We start from the raw sequence: 19,420 nt of genomic DNA, 5'->3' as shown, positions 1-19,420 counted from the left end.
GCCCTTCCGGGCTACAAGAACGTGATGACGAAAGACGTTCTCTCTTTGCCCCATCTACTGCGAGGTGAGGATGGTTCTTCTATGCTCTTGTCCCGGGAGGGAATCTAAAGCCATCGGCTCCGGGAGAGTCGCTAGCGCGGATCCAGCGTTCGGAGTCCTCATCCTGGTTTTCCCCCGGTGCGGAAAGCGCCGTATGAGCCTGGCAGCGCCAGATTCAAGTTCTTTTCTGGGCTTTTAGGCCTGCTCCACCCTGCAGTCTTACCGCCATGGCGCGCCCGGATGGGACTGCTAGGGCTGGACAGAGCGGGAGCTCGTCAGGCTTCGAAACACTCCTGGCTTGGGGTGCCTGTCTCGGTCCCCAGCTCCCCAGCCTTTCGGCCTGGCAGTTCCGGGTAGGAGTGGAACCCTGAGCGCCGGCGCCAGCCTTCTCACCCGACTGTTTGTGTTTCAGAATGAAGACCATTCTCAGTAATCAGACTGTCGACATTCCAGAAAACGGTACGGGGTTCATGCGTGTGTTTCTGTTTTGTCTGGTACTCTGTGCTTTAAGCCTTGCGTGCTCACGAGCTCCTTGTCTCCTTAGTCGACATCACTCTGAAGGGACGCACGGTGATTGTGAAAGGTCCCCGCGGAACCCTGCGGAGGGATTTCAACCACATCAACGTAGAACTCAGCCTCCTCGGAAAGAAAAAGAAGAGGGTAATGTGGTTTTGTTTTTTCTTTACCTTCCGTTTTTTGAGCTCTCGAGGAGGGGGTGTGTGTGGATACTAGAATTGCTTCTATGTCAAGAACCGGCTCCGGGCTGGGAAGGTGGCTCAGTGGTAGAGTGCTTGCCTTGCATGCCTGAGGCCCTGGGTTCGATTTCTCAGCACCACATAAGCAAAAAGAAAACAGCCGGAAGTGGCGCTGTGGCTCAAATGGTAGTGCTAGCCTTGAGCTGAAGAGCTGAGGCCCAGAGTTCAGGCCCCACGACCAGACACCCCCCCCCCCCCCAAAAAAAAAAAAAAAAACCAAAACAAACAAAAAGAACTGGCTCCACAGAAGTGAAATGTGTTAACATCGTGAACAAAAATTGAGGCTTGGGTTATTTTCCCTAGAATATGTGGTTGGCTTTTCCCATGTTTGACTAAGACTAGTGTACAGTAGTTGATTGAATAAGTGAATGGAAGAGTTCTCTTAAAAGCTTGCTTATCTATGGAAAATGCCTCTCCTAATAGTTTTATTCTGTTACAGCTCCGAGTTGACAAATGGTGGGGAAACAGAAAGGAACTGGCCACCGTGCGCACTATCTGTAGTCATGTACAGAACATGATCAAGGGTGTTACTCTGGTAAGAAACATGGTCAGGCTTTTTGTTTTTAATCTTTTGGAAGAGGTTTTTCATCTGTCTTTTATGTGTATAACATTTATGTATAGTGCTGAAAAAAATAGGTTACACATGTGATTTGGTGAGTTTTGTAGAACTTGGCTAAACATAACTTAAGGGAGGGTGTATGTTGCTTGACTTTAAACCCAGGACCTTTGCACATGCTGAGAACAATGCTCTGCCTCTGATTTCTAGCCCCTGAGTTGGTTATTAATGAAAAATGTCCTGAGCATATAGTGAAGACTTGATTAATTTTTGGTGGACCTGTCACTGTGGGGATCCTTTGTGTGGATGGAAAAAGTTTCTCATTTTCCTGTTTTCCTAAGCGCATTTTATGTCAGTGTTTGTTACACATGCTCTACTGCCAAAATTAAAGTTCATGCTGAGGTGGTTTTCTTTGTGTTAGAACCTGGAACTCTACATTGTAAGTGTTAAGCCCTACATCATGGTTTGGGAATCCTCTTTTTTTTTCCCATCCTAAGTTACTTGACAGTCTGGGCTCTGTTTTATTTTGCCTTGATCTTAACTGCGTAAAAAAATAACTGGTTTAAAGTCCAGTAAGGAGACAATATTGTCCCTGTGGTATATATTGATGACATTACAGGAGTCTTGGTAAAAGTGACAAAAAACTGACAATGAGTGCTGTGTGAGAATTATAAGCAACAAGACTGAATCCAGGTGTAATGCAGGCCAGAAGGTTCCAGTCAATTGGGCTACCCATTGAGAACCCAACTGAAAAGCTTTTGTTTATCACAGGGCTTTCGTTACAAGATGAGGTCTGTGTATGCTCACTTCCCCATCAACGTTGTTATTCAGGAGAATGGGTCTCTAGTTGAAATTCGAAACTTCTTGGGTGAGAAATACATCCGAAGAGTTAGGATGAGGACAGGTAAGTGGCCCTCAGATGTGATTCTTATGCTATCCCTTACATATTCAGAAGGTTGGAGTTTAGCATTGCCTAGACTTCAATCATATTTCAATCTATAAACTTGTTGCTATTTAAATAGGAGTTTTATATATCCAGAAGGTTAGTTGGTGGTTTGCAGGATGTTGGAGCTTGTTTGTGTATGCTGTAGACCGAACCTTGGGGCTCCTAAAAGCAAATGCTCACATATAGTTATATTCCCTGCTGTTTGTTTACTTGTTTGTTTGGTCATGGTTCTTGAACTCTGGGCCTGGGTACTGCCCCTGAGCTCTTCAGCTCAAGGCAAGCTCTCTACCACTTGAGCCACAGCACCACTTCCAGTTTTCTGGTGGTTAATTGGAGATAAGAGTCTCACAGACTTTCCTGCCCAGGCTGGCTTTGAATCATGATTCCTGGATTTCAGATTTCAGGGTTACGGATGTGAGCCACCAACGCCTGGCTCTGTTTTTAATTTGCAGCCTTTCAAAGGGATTTTACAGTTTTTGTTAATTGATAGTATATATTTATGGAGTACAAACGTAGTGTAAATTTAACTTCTGCAGGAAAGGGTGTTTCCCACTATTATACCTCCATTTGTTTGCACCACATTCCAATTTGTTTCAATCCCTCCATGTCTCCCTCTCCCCCAAAATAGCATCCTAGCAGGTTTTCTTGTTTTGTTTTCATAATTATAACTATTCAATGGTATTCATTCCTCTGTTATATTCCCTGCCAGTCCAACCCCTTTCCATTAGTCTCCCAAAGACTTAGAAATTATTACACATTTTTTTATGCAGCTTTCTTGTTGACAGCATACAAATGTTCTCTTTTTAGGTGTTGCTTGTTCAGTCTCTCAAGCCCAGAAAGATGAATTAATCCTTGAAGGAAATGATATTGAACTTGTCTCAAATTCAGGTTTGTATGCTTACTATATGTAACTTCCTGTAAAGTGTTGTTGCCTAAAATTGGCAATACATGACACTATAATCATTTCATTGGAGTTTTGTTTTGTTTTGGTCAATGGGGCTTGAACTCTGGGCCTGGGCACTGTCCCTGAACTCTTGAGCTTAAGGCTAATGTTCTACCACTTGAGCCACAGCCCCACTTCTGGCTTTTTCTGTTTATATGGTGCTGAGGAATCTAAGCCAGGGCCTCAATCTTCAGATAGTACAAGTTACTTAAAGACAGGTAGACAAGATTCATAAAAGTATAGGACAAGTATCAGTTTGAGCATTGGTTCTGTTTGGGTAAAGAGTTAATACTGCTTGTTGTCTGGTTAGTTTATAGAGAATTAAGCCCACCTGTTAATTAAAAAGGCTACTCTCAATGCTATTTCCTGTGCAAGTTTTATTTTTTTAGCCTTTAGTGAAGGAATTTTTCCTATAGGTGTTCAATTCCTGAAAAACAAAGCAGTTATTCTCAAATATCCATCCTTAGACAAGTGGGGTTTTTTGTATTTTAAAATGGAATAAGTCCTTGACTTAAAGAATAGGACATCCAGTGGCTGTAGTCCTAGTTACTCAGGGGGGCTGAGATCTGAGGATTCCAGTTCCATGCCCGCACGGGCAGGAAAGTCCATGAGACTCTTATCTCCAATTAGCCACCAGAAAACTGGAAGGGGGACTGTGGCTCAAAGTGGTAGAGAGCTAGCCTTGAATGAAAAAGCTCAAGAGACCTTGCACAAGCCCCATGACGGGAAAAAAAGGTATAGGACAGCCAGGTGCCAGTGGCTTATACCTGTACTAGCTGCTCAGGAGGCTGAGGTCTAAGGGTTGCAATTCAAAGCCAGCATGGGCAGGAATGTTTTGGTCAGTTGTAGAGCTTGAACTCGGCTGTCCCTCCACTCTTCAGCTCAAGGCTAGCGCCCTGCTACTTCTGGTTTTCTGAGTGGTTTATTGCAGATGAGTCTCGGGCTTTCCTGCCCAGGCTGGCTTTGAGCCTCTGGTACCTGGCTTCTGTGAGACTTTTATCTCTAATTAAACACTAAAAGCTGAAGTTGAGATGTGGCACAAGTGGTAAAGCACTAACCTTGAGCAAAAGAAACTCAGGGACAGTGCCTGGACCATGAATTAAAACCCCAAGACTGGCGCGTGCCCATGCGCGCAAGCACATACACACAGTATAGGACAGTTGCTAAGCAGGTTAGAACACCTGTAATCCCAGCAGGTTGAGTTAATTTTTTTGCCAGTCTTGGTACTTGAACTTGGGGCCTGAGCACTGTCCCTGAGCTTTTGCTCTACCACTTAAGCCACATCACAACTTTTTCTGTTTGTGTGATACTGAGGAATCGAACCCAGGGCTTCAGGTATACTTTATGCAAGCATTTTACCACTAAGCACATTCCCAGCCCTGTGCTATATGTTAATGTGCCTGGAAGCACAGTGGGTTCAACATTATGAAATATATTGTAAATACACTGTTGCGTATGCAGTTTACTGTTTATTGTTGACCAAAATGATGGTGTGTGTGCAGCATGTGGCCTGGTCATGGGTTTTTCTGTAATGAGATCTCTAAAATGTATCCCAGATTGGTCTTGAACTTGAACTTGTCTTGCCTCCGCATTTGAAAAGGTGAAGTGAGTAACTGATGAAGTAATGTTCGTTTTTATTTTTATAGCTGCTTTAATTCAGCAGGCAACAACAGTTAAAAACAAGGATATCAGAAAATTTTTGGATGGTATCTATGTTTCTGAAAAAGGAACAGTTCAACAGGCTGATGAATAAGATCTAAGGTAGGTTCTTTTAGCATTTGTAAGTTTTATTCATGTTATGGATGAAAGTCTTGATTATACTAGTAGACTTAAATTGCTTGTCTTAAATTCATGAGGCCCTGGTTTAGTTCCCAGCACTGCAAAGAAAAGACAGGTGGAAGTCATAATGGCAGCAAGTGGCAGGTTGCATTTTGTAATCTTGTAAATCTTTCAGGGTGTGAGGTGGGGTTTAGGTGAATTTTGCTATATTAATAAGTTGCTGTGAACAAGTAAATTATATATATTTTTTTGCTTCTTTTACTCAAGGCTAGCACTCCGGCACTTAAGCCACAGTGCCACTTCCAGCTTTTTCTGTGTATGTGGTACTGAGGAATTAAACCCAGGACCTCATCCATGCAAGGCAAGCACTCTAGCACTGAACCACCTTCCCAGCCCCATAAATCATAATCATAAAGAACGTTTTAGATAATTTAGAATAAAACTTGACAGATATTAATTGAAATTTACATATTTGTTTTTGTTTACAGTTAACGCATCTTTGGAGACTATCCTGGATCCTGACCAGTTTCTGATACTTCCATGATGCAATCAATAAAAGAATTCTATTCATTTGAGACTTAAATCTTTTTCAGCTACTTGCCAAATATATGGGTCAAGGAGGGAAATTTTTTTTCCTTTGGGAACAAGTAGATGAGTCCCTGGCTATTGAGGGGATAACAATATTTTTTGGCAAGGGGAATGTGTTACCATTGGCAGGAAGTACATGTTGGTGGACAAGTGACTTTGGGATGATCCTGATGGTGTTTAATGTTGTTTAGGTCTTCATTTGAATATTTGATGACAAGTATGCCCTAGACACTTAGGTTTGAAAAAGCTGATCACCTGTGGCTCACACGTGGAATCCTAGCTCCTCAGGAGGCTGAGATCTGAGGGTGATGGTTCAAAGCCAGCCCAGGCAGGAAAGTCAGTGAGACTGATCTTCAACAACCACCAGAAAACCGGAAGTGGCGCTGTGCTCAATTGATAGAGCAATCACCTTGAGCTGAAAAGCTCAGGATCAGCACCCAGACCCAGAGTTCAAGTCCCAAAACCAACAAAAAGCTGAGAAGTGGAGCAGTAAGAATTGTAAAGTACAGGGGCTGGGAAGGTGGCTCAGTGGTAGAGCGCTTGCCTTGCATGCATGAGGCCCTGGGTTTGATTCCCCAGCACCACATAAGCAAAAAGAAAAAAGCCGGAAGTGGCGCTGTGGCTCGAGTGGTAGCTTTGAGCTGAAAAGCTGAGGGATAGTGCCCATGCCCAGAGTTCAGACCCCACAGCCGGACCCAAAAACAAAAGAATTGTAAAGTACAGTTCATTTGTGTTCATTATGCCTGGTATACTTTGTGTTACAGTCTATCCTCTTCTGCATAGAGGGCCTAGCTCAAAAAAACTCAGTCTGTCCTATATCTCTGTTATTCTAGTCTCTAGATCTGAATTTTTTTTTTTAAAGAACTCCCAACTTTAGATTCCATATAATAGACCTCAAATTCCTGAAGTATTGTACTGAATGGAAACTTCAGCATTCTAGTTTCTTAGACAAATTTGTTGGCTGCACTTGAATTGAACTAAGGGCAGGGCGAGTGCTCAACCACTTGGGCTGTGAAGTGTAGGTTTCAAGTCAGTCACCTGCCTCTACCCTTTAAAAAGCTGGGATTCCAGGCCCACCACTCTGCCCAGGTTCCTTTCTGTTGGAAGGGGATCTCATCTGGGATGGCCTTGTCTTTATTCCTTCCAGTTTGCCAAGTAGCTAGGTTTATAGACAAGCCAACACCCAGCTGATACTTGGAGATAGTATGAGTTAACTGCCTTATGCTGTGGGGTTTTTGTGCTAGTATAGGGGCCTGGGCGCTGTCCCTTTTTTCCGCTCAACACTTGGTGTTCTACTACTTGAGCTTCCATTTAGGGAATTTTTGCTTGTTGAAGAGTTACAGATTCTTTTTCCTGCCCCAACTGGCTTTGAGTGCCATCCTCAGATCTCAGCCTCCATGGTAGCTAGGGTCACAGGTGTGAACCATTGTACCCAACCCTGGTGCTTAGTTTCTTTTCCATACCACAGTCCATTGGAAAAAGCCTAATGTATATTCATTACTTTGAAAGTGTGAGACATGTTCAAAAATAAAATGCATAAAGAAATGAGGGAAAGTAGCAGTATGGATAGTAATGCATGTACAGAGTTTTGGTTGTGTAGAAAAGGGCCCTCCCTACCACTTTTTGTGCTTGTGGGGCTAGAGATGAGGATTCTAGCTAGGATCAGCACTCTTACAAATTGAGTACTTGGGAATGTGTGTGGGTATATCACCTATGCTCCCAAATACTGTGTTCAGTCGCAGGCTCCCAAGTGCTGGTATTACAGGTAGTATAAATCTTACAACAACTTTTAGAAAGCTCACTTGAGCAGGGCTTGACCCATTCAATGTCAGTCCTAGAGCCCCTGAGTACCTTAAAGCTTTTTCCCTTTGAAAGGCTCTTCTAAGTTGAACTGTGGTCCTTAGATCTCAGCCTCCTGAGTAGCTAGGATTACAGGTGTGAGCCACCGGCCCCAGCCAAACTGGTATATTACACCAATTTGGCAGTTGATGGGGGAGTAAGATTTATCTGACTAGGTAAGGTATTTAGTGGTAACTTTGGGAGCTAGGGTGTGATTTTTGTTTACTAACTGGGAGAGGCAGTTTTCAAGGGAAGGGCCTTTTTTTTTTCTCCTGGTCTGGGGCTTGAACTCTGCCTGGGTACTGTCTGAGCTCTTCAGCTCAAGGCTAGTGCTCTACTACTTGAACCACAATGCCACTTCTGGTCTTTTGGTGGTTAACTGGAGATACGGATTTCACAGAATTGTGCCTAGGCTGCCTTTAAACCATGATTCTCAGATCAGCCTCCTGATTAGCTAGGTGTGAGCCACCCATGCCCGGCAGGGCTTTGTCTTTATTGTGTATAAATACTTGTATGTTACTCACCAAACTCTGAGATGTAATTCCACACACATGAGATCTAAGTGTCATATTTTATTAATGGAAATGTTCAGAAGTAACCAGTTGGTATACAGATTGGGAGAAAGCAGTGTCGAAAAGCCCAATTACAGTGCCAAAAATCTCACAATTCTGTCTTTAGTTGACCTTATGGTTAGTTTAATGTAGTTACCATAAACTGATTTATTTAGAATAACATTGGAAATCAGACATTTAAACAGTATTAAGTTTTTGTCCTTGCCAAAAGCTACTAGTTCTGTAATTGGCCTTTGACACTTTAAAACTGAGTTTTTGGTAAACCTTAATGTTCTGGTAAGCATAACAAGTCACGTGTGTTTATTTGTCTATTCCCCAAGACTGCAAGAGGATCTGTAGCATTAGGCAGGCTAGGAATGTCACTACTGTTTATAGCAAGGCAGTAAGTTTGGAAAAGGGGAACATGCATTAGGTTTAACGTGACCATATTAAAAAACACTGAAGGATAGTGGACTTCAAAACACGAACACAAGATAATTGAAGCAAGCTGGATGCTGGTGGCTCACACCTGTAATTTGTAATCATAGCTACTCAGGAGCTGAAATCTGAGGACTGCCAGATCAGGAAAATCTGTGATACTCATCTCCAATTAACTACCAAAAAGCCAGAAGTGGCACTGTGCTGAAGTGGTAGAACACTTGCCTTGAACTAAAGAGCTGAGGGACAGCGCTCAGGCTCAGAGTTCAAGCCCTATGACCAAAGAAAGTTTGAAGCAAAGGACACTAATGATGAAAAAACAAAACTGGAAAAGCTAGTTGTAAATTCTTTTTTTTGGGGGGGGGGGAGGGGTCCAGTTGTGGGGCCTGGGCGCTGTCCCTCAGCTCTTCAGCTCAAGGCTAGCACTCTACCACTGGAGCCAAAGTGCCACTTCTGGCTTTTTCTGCATATGTATTGCTGAGGAATCGAACCCAGGGCTTCATGTATGCAAGGCAAGCACTCTACCACTGAGCCACCTTCCCCCGCCCTCAATGAAAAATTTTAATGGATACACACAGCAAGATGAACCAGTTGATTAAGAATCTGCAATTAGGGGCTGGGGAGGTGGTTCAGTGGTAGAGTGCTTGCCTTGCATGATGAGGCCCTTAGTTTGATTCCTCAGCACCACGTAAGCAGAAAAAGCTGGAAGTGGTGCTGTGGCTCAAGTGGCAGAGTGCTTAAAAAATTTTTTTTCATTGAACCTTAGGTGAATCTGTGATATTGGGGAGAAAATGTGTTTTTTTAGAAATTGTTTAGCTTTACCATAATTAGTGAACAATTGTAATTATGCGTAGCATACAGTTCTGGGCAGGGTGGGGTTGAGGGGACTGCTGATGAGGTGCTGGTGACTCATAGCTAGTTAAAACTTTTTGGAGGGCTGAAAACAGGATTATGGTTCAAGGTCAGCCCAGGCAGGAAAATTTGGTGGGTTTTTGTTTTGTTTTTTTTGTCAGTAGTGGGCTTGAACTCTGGGCTTGGATGCTGTCCCTCAACTCTTCAGCTCAAGGCTAGCACTCTCCCACTTGAGCCACAGCACCACTTCCAGATTTTCTTGTGTTTTATTGGAGATAGGAGTCTCATGGACGTTCTTGCCAGGCTGGCTTTGAACCACGATCCTTAGATCTCAGCCTCTTGAGTTGCGAGGATTAAAGGCGTGAGCCACAGGCTTGGCTTTTTTTGTTTTTGTTTTTGTTTTGTTTTTGGTCAGTCAGTCGTGGGGCTTTAACTTGTAGCCTGGGCACTGTCCCTGAGCATTTTTGCTCAAGGTCAGTGCTCTACCACTTGAGCCTGGTAGTTGATAAGAGTCTCACAGACTTTCCAGGCTGGGCTGGCTTTGAGCTGTGATCCTCAGATCTCAGCCTCCTGAGTAGCTAGGATTACAGTTTGAGCCACAGTGCCCAACCAGTTTTGAAAAATATTTTTTCAGCCTGTAGCTGGGTACAGATGTGCATGCCTCCCATGTAACTACCAAGCTATATGGAGAGCTGAGATTGCCAGGTGCTGAGATGCCAGGCCAAGGAGATTTCATCTTCTAATGGTACACACCTGTGATCCCAACAGTTTGAGAACAAGAAAGGGGTCCTGAGATGCTATCCTAAAAATAATTAGTGCAGAAATAGGGCTAATGACAAGGCCATGAGTTCAGTCCCCATGAGTTAAATCTCCCCCTCAGTACCACCAAAACATTCTTTGTAAAACATACTTAAAAATCACTAAGACTTGAGAAGACTTCTCCTCCTTCTCCTCCTTCTCCTCCTCCTCCTCCTTCTCCTTCTTCTTCTTCTTTTTGGTGCCATTCTTGGGGCCTGGAAACTGTCCTTGAGATACTTGAAGTCTCAAAGATTTAAGTGTCAAGTCTGCCTTAGAATCATGATCTTTAGATCTCAGCCTCCTGAGTAGCTTAGCTAGCTAGGATTACAGGCATGAGCCACCAGAGCCTGGCTCTGGGGCCCTTTTAAAGAAAAAGAAAAAGCATCTTCCTTTTGCAAACCGTACACGATTTACTTGAGCATATTTCTAGACCTCTCAAGGCTTTGAAAAGGGCTCTTAAGTTTTAAACTCCAATGTAATAGTAACTTCTGTGCTTTTGTCTTTCTACCTCAGAAAAAACTAATATATTTTGACTTCTTAGCAAAGAATGAATGATTCACATGAGCCACCAGAGCCCAGCACAAGACTTCTTGGGGGAAGAAATATGCAGTGTTCTACTTGGCTTTGGCTAGACAAGTAAGATTATTTCCCAGATTCACATGAGCCACCAGAGCCCAGCACAAGACTTCTTGGCAAGAAGAAATATGCAGTGTTCTATTTGGCTTTGGCTAGACAAGTAAGATTATTTCCCATCACTTAGTTGATGTACCATCCATTTGGTTGCAATGGTCAGTCTTTTCTAGTGTCTTAAACTTCATTGCTGCATATTATCAATTAGAACACCAATTTTGTGCTTGAACTTGGGGCCTGAGCACTATTGCTCAAGGCTAGAGCTCTACCACTTTGAGCCACAGTGAATGTCACTTCTGGTTTTCTGTTGTTAATATTTAATTGTGTTAATGTTTCCTGCCTGGACTGGATTTGAACTGCAGTTCTCAGATCTCAGGCTCCTGAGTAGCTTTCAGCGCCGGGCTCAAAATTTTATTTTGAAAGATAATTCCTTTTCCATGAGTCACTACTAGTATTTACAGTAGGAAACAGTGAAATATAGCTATCATACTTTCTGAAGCCATAATCAGGCAGTCAGAGGCTAGTTGTCAGAATGAAGCCTTCAGCTTTAAGAGCTTTGTTCACTGATGTCTGTCCACACAAAGCCAATTTCACTTGGACCACACTGCAGAGACATTAACTGCCATCACCTGGTTACTGCTGTAGCGCAGATCACCTTTCTACAGTACAGGTCTATGTTCTCTTAAGTTAGCAGTATATGGAACTGGAGTGAATTTTTCAGCTATTATGACAATGGAAATAAGGGAGTTTAGTTAAGAACTCTGTTGTGGCCTTTCTTTAGTGGTATGTGCTGCAAGTTTTTTGCTTTGCAAAATTTTCTTCTCTTTCGCCGATGAAAGACAGTGAGTGATAATAGCAGAACCAGGGTGAAGAAACAGCAGCAACTGAAAAATATCAGTGGTTTCTTCTGCAGGAGAAGGGAGCAGACAGTGCACTCTGTGCTGCTCTGAGTCTGTCTACATCTAGTTCCACTGTTCTGGGAAGGGAAGCCGTTGCTGCTGATCAGCTTGCTGTAAAACTCTGTGGAGGATTTAGCCTTGAAATCAGATGTGAAGAATCCATATCTGGGTTTAGATTTTTCTTCAGTCAGTTTAAATGCATAGTACCCTTTGATTTTGACCTTATCGATCAGGTATGCTGAAAAATATCAGAACCAAATATTAGTTATCACAAATGTATAATGAAGTGTCTTTGAATAAGTACTTAGTTCTTATTGAAACAAGTAAGGCCATGTCTTTAAGAGTCATAATTCTCATTAAACACCCCATTGATGATCCCTATAAAGGTGTGATTAATTGGAGACTAGTAATCTCCAATTAATCACCCAAAATCTGTACGAGGGGCTGTGGCTCAAGTGGTTGAGCACTAGCTTTGAGCACAAAAGCAAAAAAGCTCAGTGACAGCACCTCAGTCTTAAATTCAAGCCTCAGGACTAGCACCAAAAAGAAGAAAAATGCCTTCTACATTAATAAAGTACACCTCTGGATATGTCTGTGAGGATGTCTCCAGAGGTAACCAGGGCTCTTGATTTAATCATTGAACGCATTGGGATAGTATGGAGGGGGAGCAAGAACAAGGTCACTGGGACATATATTTGGGACTGTGTTTCCCTCTCTCTCTGTACTCTCTTTTATTCCCCTCTCTGTACTGTGTCTATCATGAAAATGCCATGCTGCCATGATATTCTGCCTCACCATGGACCAGCAAGGACCAGCCATGATGGCCTAAAACCTTAAAAACAGCTCATCCCTTAAATGTTTCTCTTAGGTATTTGGTGAGGGGAACAGTAAAACTGGCTAACACCAACTGTGAAGATATGTACAATTTAGTTTTAGAAAGAAAGTTGAAGCAAAAAATGCTTTAGTGGTACTGGTATTTGAACCAAGTTCATATATGCTATGCACATAAGCTCCTCTGCCAGCCCCCTTTGTGTGTGTATGTATAATTGTTTTTTCTTTTCTTTTCTTTCTTTCTTTCTTTTTTTTTTTTTTTTGAGATAGGGTAAGATAGGATCTTGCTTCATGTCTTATCTGTACTCACAAATAGGATCATAGTCCAGGGACCTTCTACATTATTTGGATGAGAGGTGTATGACAATATGTCCATCCATTAGTTAAAATGGAGTCTTAATAAAAAAACAAAACTTTTTTTTTTTTTTAAGGCTGGCTTCTAATCACACTTGCTTGATTTCTGCTCCCCAAGCAGTGAGGATTAAAGACTTGAGTGTCTGTGCTTGATTGAAGTAAAAATTTTTTTTGTTTGTTTTTTGGGCTCCGGTCGTTGGACCTGAACTCTGGGCCTGGGTGCTGTTCCTCAGCTCTTTAGCTCAAGGCCAGCGCTCTACCACTTGAGCCACAGCACCACTTCTGGCTTTTTCCTTTTTGCTTATGTGGTGCTGAGGAATCAAACCCAGGGCCTCAGGCATGCAAGGCAAGTGCTCTACCACTGAGCCACTTTCCCAGCCCTGATTGAAGTAAAATTTATCCATGAATAATCCAAAAATGTAAGAGAGAATAGCAAATTTCAGATTTTGAAGCTGGTGTCTCACACTTATAATCCTAGCTACTCAGGAGGCTGAGATCTGTGGATTATGGTTCAAAGCCATCCTGGGCAAGAAAGTCTGTTAGACTCTTATCTCTGATTAGCCACCAGAAAACCGGAAGTGGCACTGTGGCTCAAGTGATAGAGAGCTACCATCCTTGAGTGAAAGAACTCAGGGACAGGGGCTGGGAAGGTGGCTCAGTGGTAGAGCGCTTGCCTTGCATGCTCGAGGCCCTGGGTTCAATTCAGCACCACATAAGCAAAAAGAAAAAAGCCGGAAGTGGTGCTGTGGCTCAAGTAGTAGAGTGCTAGCCTTGAGCTGAAGAGCTGAGGGACAGCGCCCAGGCCCAGGGTTCAGGCCCCACGACCGGACCCAAAAAAAAAAAAAAACCTCAGGGACAGTGCCTAGACCAAGTTCAAGCCCTACACAACAGAGCAGGGAGGGAAGATGGTGAAGCCAGGTGCTAGTGACACCACTCCTCACTACTCAGGAGGCCTAGATCTTAAGGATTGCAGTTGAAAAGCCACCCTAAACAAATAACCACCAAAAGCAGCAAGTGGAGCTGTGGCTCAGCTGGTGGAGCATTAGTCTTTTTTTTTTTTCTTGCCGGTGGTGGCGCCTGAACTCTGGGCCTGGGCCCTGTCCCTGAACTCTTCAGCCTAAGACTGGCACTCTACCACTTGAGCCATAACACCACTTCCAGCTTTTTCTGCTTATGTGATGCTGAGGAATCGAACCTAGGGCCTCATGCATGCAAATCAATCACTCTTATCACTGAGCCACCTTCCCATCGCTAGAGCATTAGTCTTGAATGAAAAAGCTAAGAAACAGCACCCAGATCCTGAGTTCAAACTACAGTAGGGGCACACAAAAAAAAGAAGAGCTGGCAATGTGGCTTGGTGGTAGAGTGCTTGCCTGGCATGCATGAAGCCCTGGGTTCGATTCCTCAGTACCACATAAACAGAAAAAGCCAGAAGTGGTGCTGTGGCTCAAGTGGTAGTATGCTAGCCTTGAGCAACAGAAGCTCAGGGTCAGTGCTCAGGCTCTGAGTTCAAGCCCCATGATGGGCAAGAAAAAAAAAAAAATCCCAAACAAAAATTATGTAGCTGGAAAGTCTATGAACACCCACACTGCTGCATTTTCATGGAAAGGAAAAAGATGAGAACCCCATCCCTCACTGTAGCTGAAGACCTGACATGCCCCCCACCCCACCCCAAATGAACCCAGCCTGACCTTTGAGCGCCTCCTGCAGGTAGGTCTGCAGGTAGTACTTCCGGAGCCGGTCGTCGTGGGGCGCCGGGTCGTCGATGCCGCTGGCGGTGATGTGGACGTCCAGGTCTCCGTAGCGGCGGCGGACCCAGCGCAGCAGCCGGCGCGCGCCGCGGGGCTCCACGGCCAGGCGCGCGGGGGAGCTGGGCCGCGTGATGTCCTGCAGGAACTGGAGGTCGCGGTCGGCGTGGGCGCGGCCGCCGCCCCGCTGCGGCTCGTGCAGCACCAGGCGGGTGGTGAAGTGGTTCAGCGCGCAGAAGTCGGCGGCGCCCCGCACCAGCCTGCGCTCGGCCGCGCTCAGGACGGGCAGCTCCGAGCTGGACAGCCCGCGCCGCGCCTTGGCGGCGATGTACTCCCGCATGGCCGCCGGGTAATCCCCGGTTTTGAACAGGGGATCTGCGAACCAGGCGATCTCGAACTGGAGGAAGCGCTCGGCCGCCTGGCGGTGCGAGTCCACGTAGGGGTTGGCGGGCTCCGCCCAGTCCGCGTGCAGCGACAGGGACACCAACCCGCGCTGCGCCGGCCTGTAGCGCTGGTCGTACAGGTGCCAGACCCCCGCGTGGGCCATCAGCAGGTGGTGCGCCGCCCGGTAGGTGTCATTACTGGTGCGGTTGTAGATGTCGCTCAGCCGGTTCGGCTCATTGATGGTGATCCAGAGTTTCACCAGGTCCCCCAGCTCCTGGAAGCACAGCCCCGCGTAGTCCTGAAAGGCCTGGGCGGTGGAGGGGCTCAGCCACCCGCCTCGGCGCTGGAGAGGCCCTGGGAGGCCCAGGTGGGCATGGGTGGGGTAATACAAGGTGACCATGGGGGAGATGCTGAGCTTCAGCCCCTCGCTGACCACACACCTGTAGTACCTGAGCACTTGTCGGTTAATGACAGACAGGTTGCCCGTGGGGAGGATGGAGGGCCAGTCAAGAGCAAATCGGTAGTGCGTGACTTTCATTCTGGCCAACATCTCCAGTTGTTTTTTGATGCTCACAAAGTCTGTGCACTGGGCCGGCCGTGTTTTCAACTTTATGCCTTCCACGCGGTGCAACAATCTGTTTCCGGTGGCATTCCACACGTACAGGTGCGGGTCGGTAAATTGTGGGGAGGAGGCCATGAACTCGGGCTGCAAGACAGGCACAAGTCAGATGAACACTGGCTGCCACCTGAGGTGCTTAGCACGAAATCCTCCCAGAGGAAGAAGGGCGTGATCCCATTCCGCCTCTCCCTACAAGGGGAAAAAAAAAATGATGCATGCATCCTTCATAACGACTTGTGTGTTCCGGTTATTTTATCCTGGTGAGGTCAGAGAAAAGGCTTGATGGATAATTCTCCCTTCCAGCCCTTGGAATCTCCAGGGAGACCAGGAAATACCGGGAAGGGTTGGCTTGGAAAACAACTTGAGAAAAAGAATGAAAAATCATTTTCCAGCTCATTTGACCTAAAAACCCAGGTTGCTGTATAATCTTATAGCCTGCATTTACATAGCAGGTTCTTACCTGAGTTTGTTCAAATGCATCAGGAAATTAGCTTGGTTGCCTCAGTAAAAAGCATTTATAAAAGATGGATTCTAAGGGCCTGGGAAGGTGGCTCAGTGGTAGAGTGCTTGCCTTGCATGCATGAGGCCCTGGGTTCAATTCCTCAGCACCACATAAGCAAAAAGAAAAAAGCCGGAAGTGGCGCTGTGGCTCAAGTGGTAGAGCGCTAGCCTTGAGCTGAAGAGCTGAGGGACAGCGCCCAGGCCCAGAGTTCAGGCCCCACGACCGGATCCTCCTCCCCCCCCCCAAAAAAGAAAAAGATGGATTCTAAGCCTTATCATAAATTTGAAGACAAAGGAGAATTCCCATCATAGAAGAGTTCACTGAGATCAGTAGTCAGGTTGACCCTTACCATGGTTCCTAAGAGAGGCTGGTGGGATCAGGGAAGGCAATGACCCCCCTTGTACTTGCAGAAGGCAACTCTTAAGACCAAGGGACAGACAGCCTGGTGCTAGTGGCTCACATCTCTAATCCTAGCTACTCAAAAGGCTATCTGAGGATCGTAGTTCAAAGTCAGACTGGTCAGGAAAGTCCATAAGATTCTTATCTTCACTTAACTACCCCAAACAGCTGGAAGTGGAGCTGTAGCTCAAGTGGTAGAGTGCTAACCTTGAGCAAAAAAAGCTTAGGGACAGGGCCCAGGACCTGAGTTCAAGCCCCAAAACCTGCAGGGAGAAATAAAAGAAAAAGACTAAATGACATCCTATTTGCATTCATTATCTTTCCCAACCATGTGCCTGTGAGATCATAGCATTTATTCATCCAACAAGAGACCATAGAATGTTTTCTCTATGCAAGAACAGACAGTAAAATGACCTGGAAACTCTCAAGTGTGACTCTAGAATCTCAGTCTCTGCCTCTCCATCCTGGAGATTCCTATCCTAATCTTCCCCCTTTGAAATTCATGCTGGACAAATGTTTAGTAGCAGTGTCATGTCTCCCACCATTCAGGCATGTGATGAGGACTTGATGTTCCAGGAAAGTGCTCTGTTAAAGCACTGGACAAACAAGACATGACTTAAGGTTAGTTTTTCCTGGTTACAATAATTGCCTGTTATGTCCTTGTGTCTAAACTAAAAGAGAAACATTTCCAAATTCAAGATTAATAAGAGTAAGTAAAAATTATGTGTTTGTGTTGATGTACTGTTTCTTCTCATGATTCAATTTAAATACAGCAGAAAAAATGATAATTAACCTTTTGTAAATATTTTACCCCTAATTGTTTTCTCTTCTGTCATCTTTCATAGTCTTAATTACAAAATCATATAACTGCCCACCTGCCATCTGTCAGCCAGTTTATCTAGAACATTAAGAGAACATTGATCATGTAAGCATAAAGTTAAATCTTTATAAGCCAAGTGCTAGTGACTCATGCCTGTAATCCTAGCTACTCAGGAGGCTGAGATGTGAGAATTCTAGTGCAAAGCCAGCTCAAGCATACAAGTCTGATGAAACTTTTGTTGTTGTTGTTATTGCTTTTGGCAGTCCTGGGGCTTGAACTCAGGGCCTGGGCATTATCCCTGAGCTTCTTTTTGCTCAAGGCTAACACTCTACCAATTGAACCCACCACTTCCAGCTTTTTCTGCTTATGTGGTACTGAGGAATTGAACCCAAGGGTTCATGCATACTAAGCAAGCACTCTACCATTAAGCCACATTCTTAGCCCCTGATGAAACTCTTATGCTCAATTAACCAGCAAAGGGCTGAAACTGGAGGTATGGTTCAAGTGGTAGATTAGCAAACTCAGGGCCCTGAGTTCAAACCCCAGTGCTGCAAAGAGAGAGGGAAAAAAAGGAGAATAAAACACAGAAGATGATAGGGAGAGAATTCACCATATCTGGCTGGGAATACTTTATTTCAGCCTTTTTGAACAAACATTAGGAAAAGGTGAGGAGTAGAATGTCTGGAGAAATTCCACTAGGACACAGAGAGCTTAGGAGTAAAAATAAATTATGTAGATCTATTCACTACTTAAATAAAGGGCTGGTCACAATTTGCTTTTGGCTCAAAAATCTGTAAATATTTTTTCTCTAGAATTTTCACACTCTAAACAAATATCTCACTTGGAAATGGTTGTATGGCTGGGAATGTGGCTTAGTGGTAGAGTGCTTGCCTAGCATGCATGAAGCCCTGGATTCGATTCCTCAGTAGCACATACACAGAAAAAGCAGGAAGTAGCACTGTGGTAGAATGTTAGCCTTGAGCAAAAGAAGCTCAGGAACAGTGTCCAGGCCCTGAGTTCAAGTTCCAGGACAAGTTAAAAAAAAAAAAAAGAAATGGTTGTAAGTTCCCTCTGAACTGTACCCGCCTGGAAGATAGCCTCTTTATGTCTTCATCTCCATTATCAACTGTAAGTTCTGGTCTAGGGCAATATGTCAGAAAGCATTGATTCCCGTGCTGCTCTCTTCCTCTTCCCTAGTTCCTCTTCATAATTTCTAAGTAAGCATTGTATATTTGTTTGTTGTGGGTTGTGGGGCTTGAACTCAGGGCCTGGACACTGTCCCTGAGCTCTTTTTGCTCAAGGCTAGGGGCTCTCCTACTTTAAGCCACAGCTCTACTTCCAGTTTTCTGGTGGTTAACTGGAGATGAGAGTCTCAGGGACTTTTCCTGCCTGGGCTAGATTTGAACCATGATCCTGATCTCAGCCTCCTGAGTAGCTAGGATTACAGATGTGAGCCAGCAGCCTTGGCTAATCATTGTATTTGATATTGCTGATACCACATCTCAGCTCTCATTGAGTAAACGAATGAATATTGTGAACTATCTCCACATGTTCATGGTGAATTTGGAAGTAGCCACTTACCTTCAGAACAGATTCAGTGACCCCCCAGGAGAAGTCGCAGGGAAACTGACCCTGTATATCAGGCGTGGAGTCATTTAAAGTAAAACCATTTTCTTGTATAATCTGTTTATAGTAATGTGCTGACGACTTGGGCTTTCTTTCTTTCTCTTCACTATTAAAATCCACATAAAATAATCCACGGCGGGTGGTGTAGGCATCCTGCCACTCAAAGCCATCCAGGAGAGCCCAGGCAGTATAGCCAAACACTCGTACTTCATCGAACCTTATCGCTGCACAGAGAAAAGAGAGCAGACATGTTTGCAGGGCTAAGCAATCTAATGTGCATTTACAGTTCAGTTTCACCAGCAACATGGCATAGCATGGAAGGTTATAAAACTATCCATCCTTTTCTCATTTTTCCAAATAAAAAGTGATTGTGGTCTGGAAATATGACTTAGTGGTAGAGTGTTTGCCTAGCATGCATGGAACCCTGGGTTCAATTCCTCAGTACCACATAAATAGAAAAAGCCGGAAGTGGCTCAGCTCTTCAGCTCAAGGCTAGCACTTTACATCTTGAGCTACAGTGCAGC

The 19,420-nt window shown here is 44.6% G+C and overlaps 2 protein-coding genes across 4 annotated transcripts in view; one reads left to right on the top strand and one right to left on the bottom strand.

The window, feature by feature from the left end:
- Positions 1 to 8: 8 nt before the first annotated feature.
- On the top strand, positions 9 to 19,078 carry Rpl9 (ribosomal protein L9). Of its 3 annotated transcripts, XM_042678264.1 has the most exons (10): positions 10 to 64; positions 452 to 498; positions 584 to 699; positions 1,234 to 1,329; positions 2,122 to 2,254; positions 3,104 to 3,184; positions 4,886 to 5,000; positions 10,150 to 10,165; positions 11,179 to 11,184; positions 19,063 to 19,078. In XM_042678264.1, the coding sequence occupies exons 2-7, from the start codon at positions 453 to 455 to the stop codon at positions 4,990 to 4,992; spliced, it is 579 nt and encodes a 192-aa protein (XP_042534198.1). In that variant the 5' UTR covers positions 10 to 64; position 452; the 3' UTR covers positions 4,993 to 5,000; positions 10,150 to 10,165; positions 11,179 to 11,184; positions 19,063 to 19,078. The 3 variants fall into 3 exon arrangements, with proteins under 3 accessions (XP_042534199.1, XP_042534198.1, XP_042534197.1); XM_042678263.1 differs by lacking the exons at positions 10,150 to 10,165; positions 11,179 to 11,184; positions 19,063 to 19,078 and adding an exon at positions 5,507 to 5,588; XM_042678265.1 differs by lacking the exons at positions 4,886 to 5,000; positions 10,150 to 10,165; positions 11,179 to 11,184; positions 19,063 to 19,078 and adding an exon at positions 13,750 to 13,760 and having other exon boundaries at positions 9 to 64; positions 3,104 to 3,223.
- Klb (klotho beta) overlaps positions 11,463 to 19,420 on the bottom strand; it is a 34,143-nt gene continuing 26,185 nt past the window's right edge. The window contains exons 3-5 of the mRNA XM_042678262.1: positions 18,852 to 19,120; positions 14,490 to 15,636; positions 11,463 to 11,851 (exon numbers count right to left, since the gene is read on the bottom strand). Coding sequence (XP_042534196.1) covers positions 11,463 to 11,851; positions 14,490 to 15,636; positions 18,852 to 19,120 — 1,805 coding nt within the window. The remainder of the gene's footprint in view (positions 11,852 to 14,489; positions 15,637 to 18,851; positions 19,121 to 19,420) is intronic.

Source organism: Dipodomys spectabilis, unplaced genomic scaffold (assembly GCF_019054845.1).
Source record: "Dipodomys spectabilis isolate Male_0828 unplaced genomic scaffold, ASM1905484v1 ptg000043l, whole genome shotgun sequence".
In the NCBI taxonomy this organism is placed as follows: Eukaryota; Metazoa; Chordata; class Mammalia; order Rodentia; family Heteromyidae; genus Dipodomys; species Dipodomys spectabilis.
The sequence above is the reverse complement of the archived record's forward strand: the minus strand, read 5'-3'. Positions and strand labels throughout refer to the sequence as shown.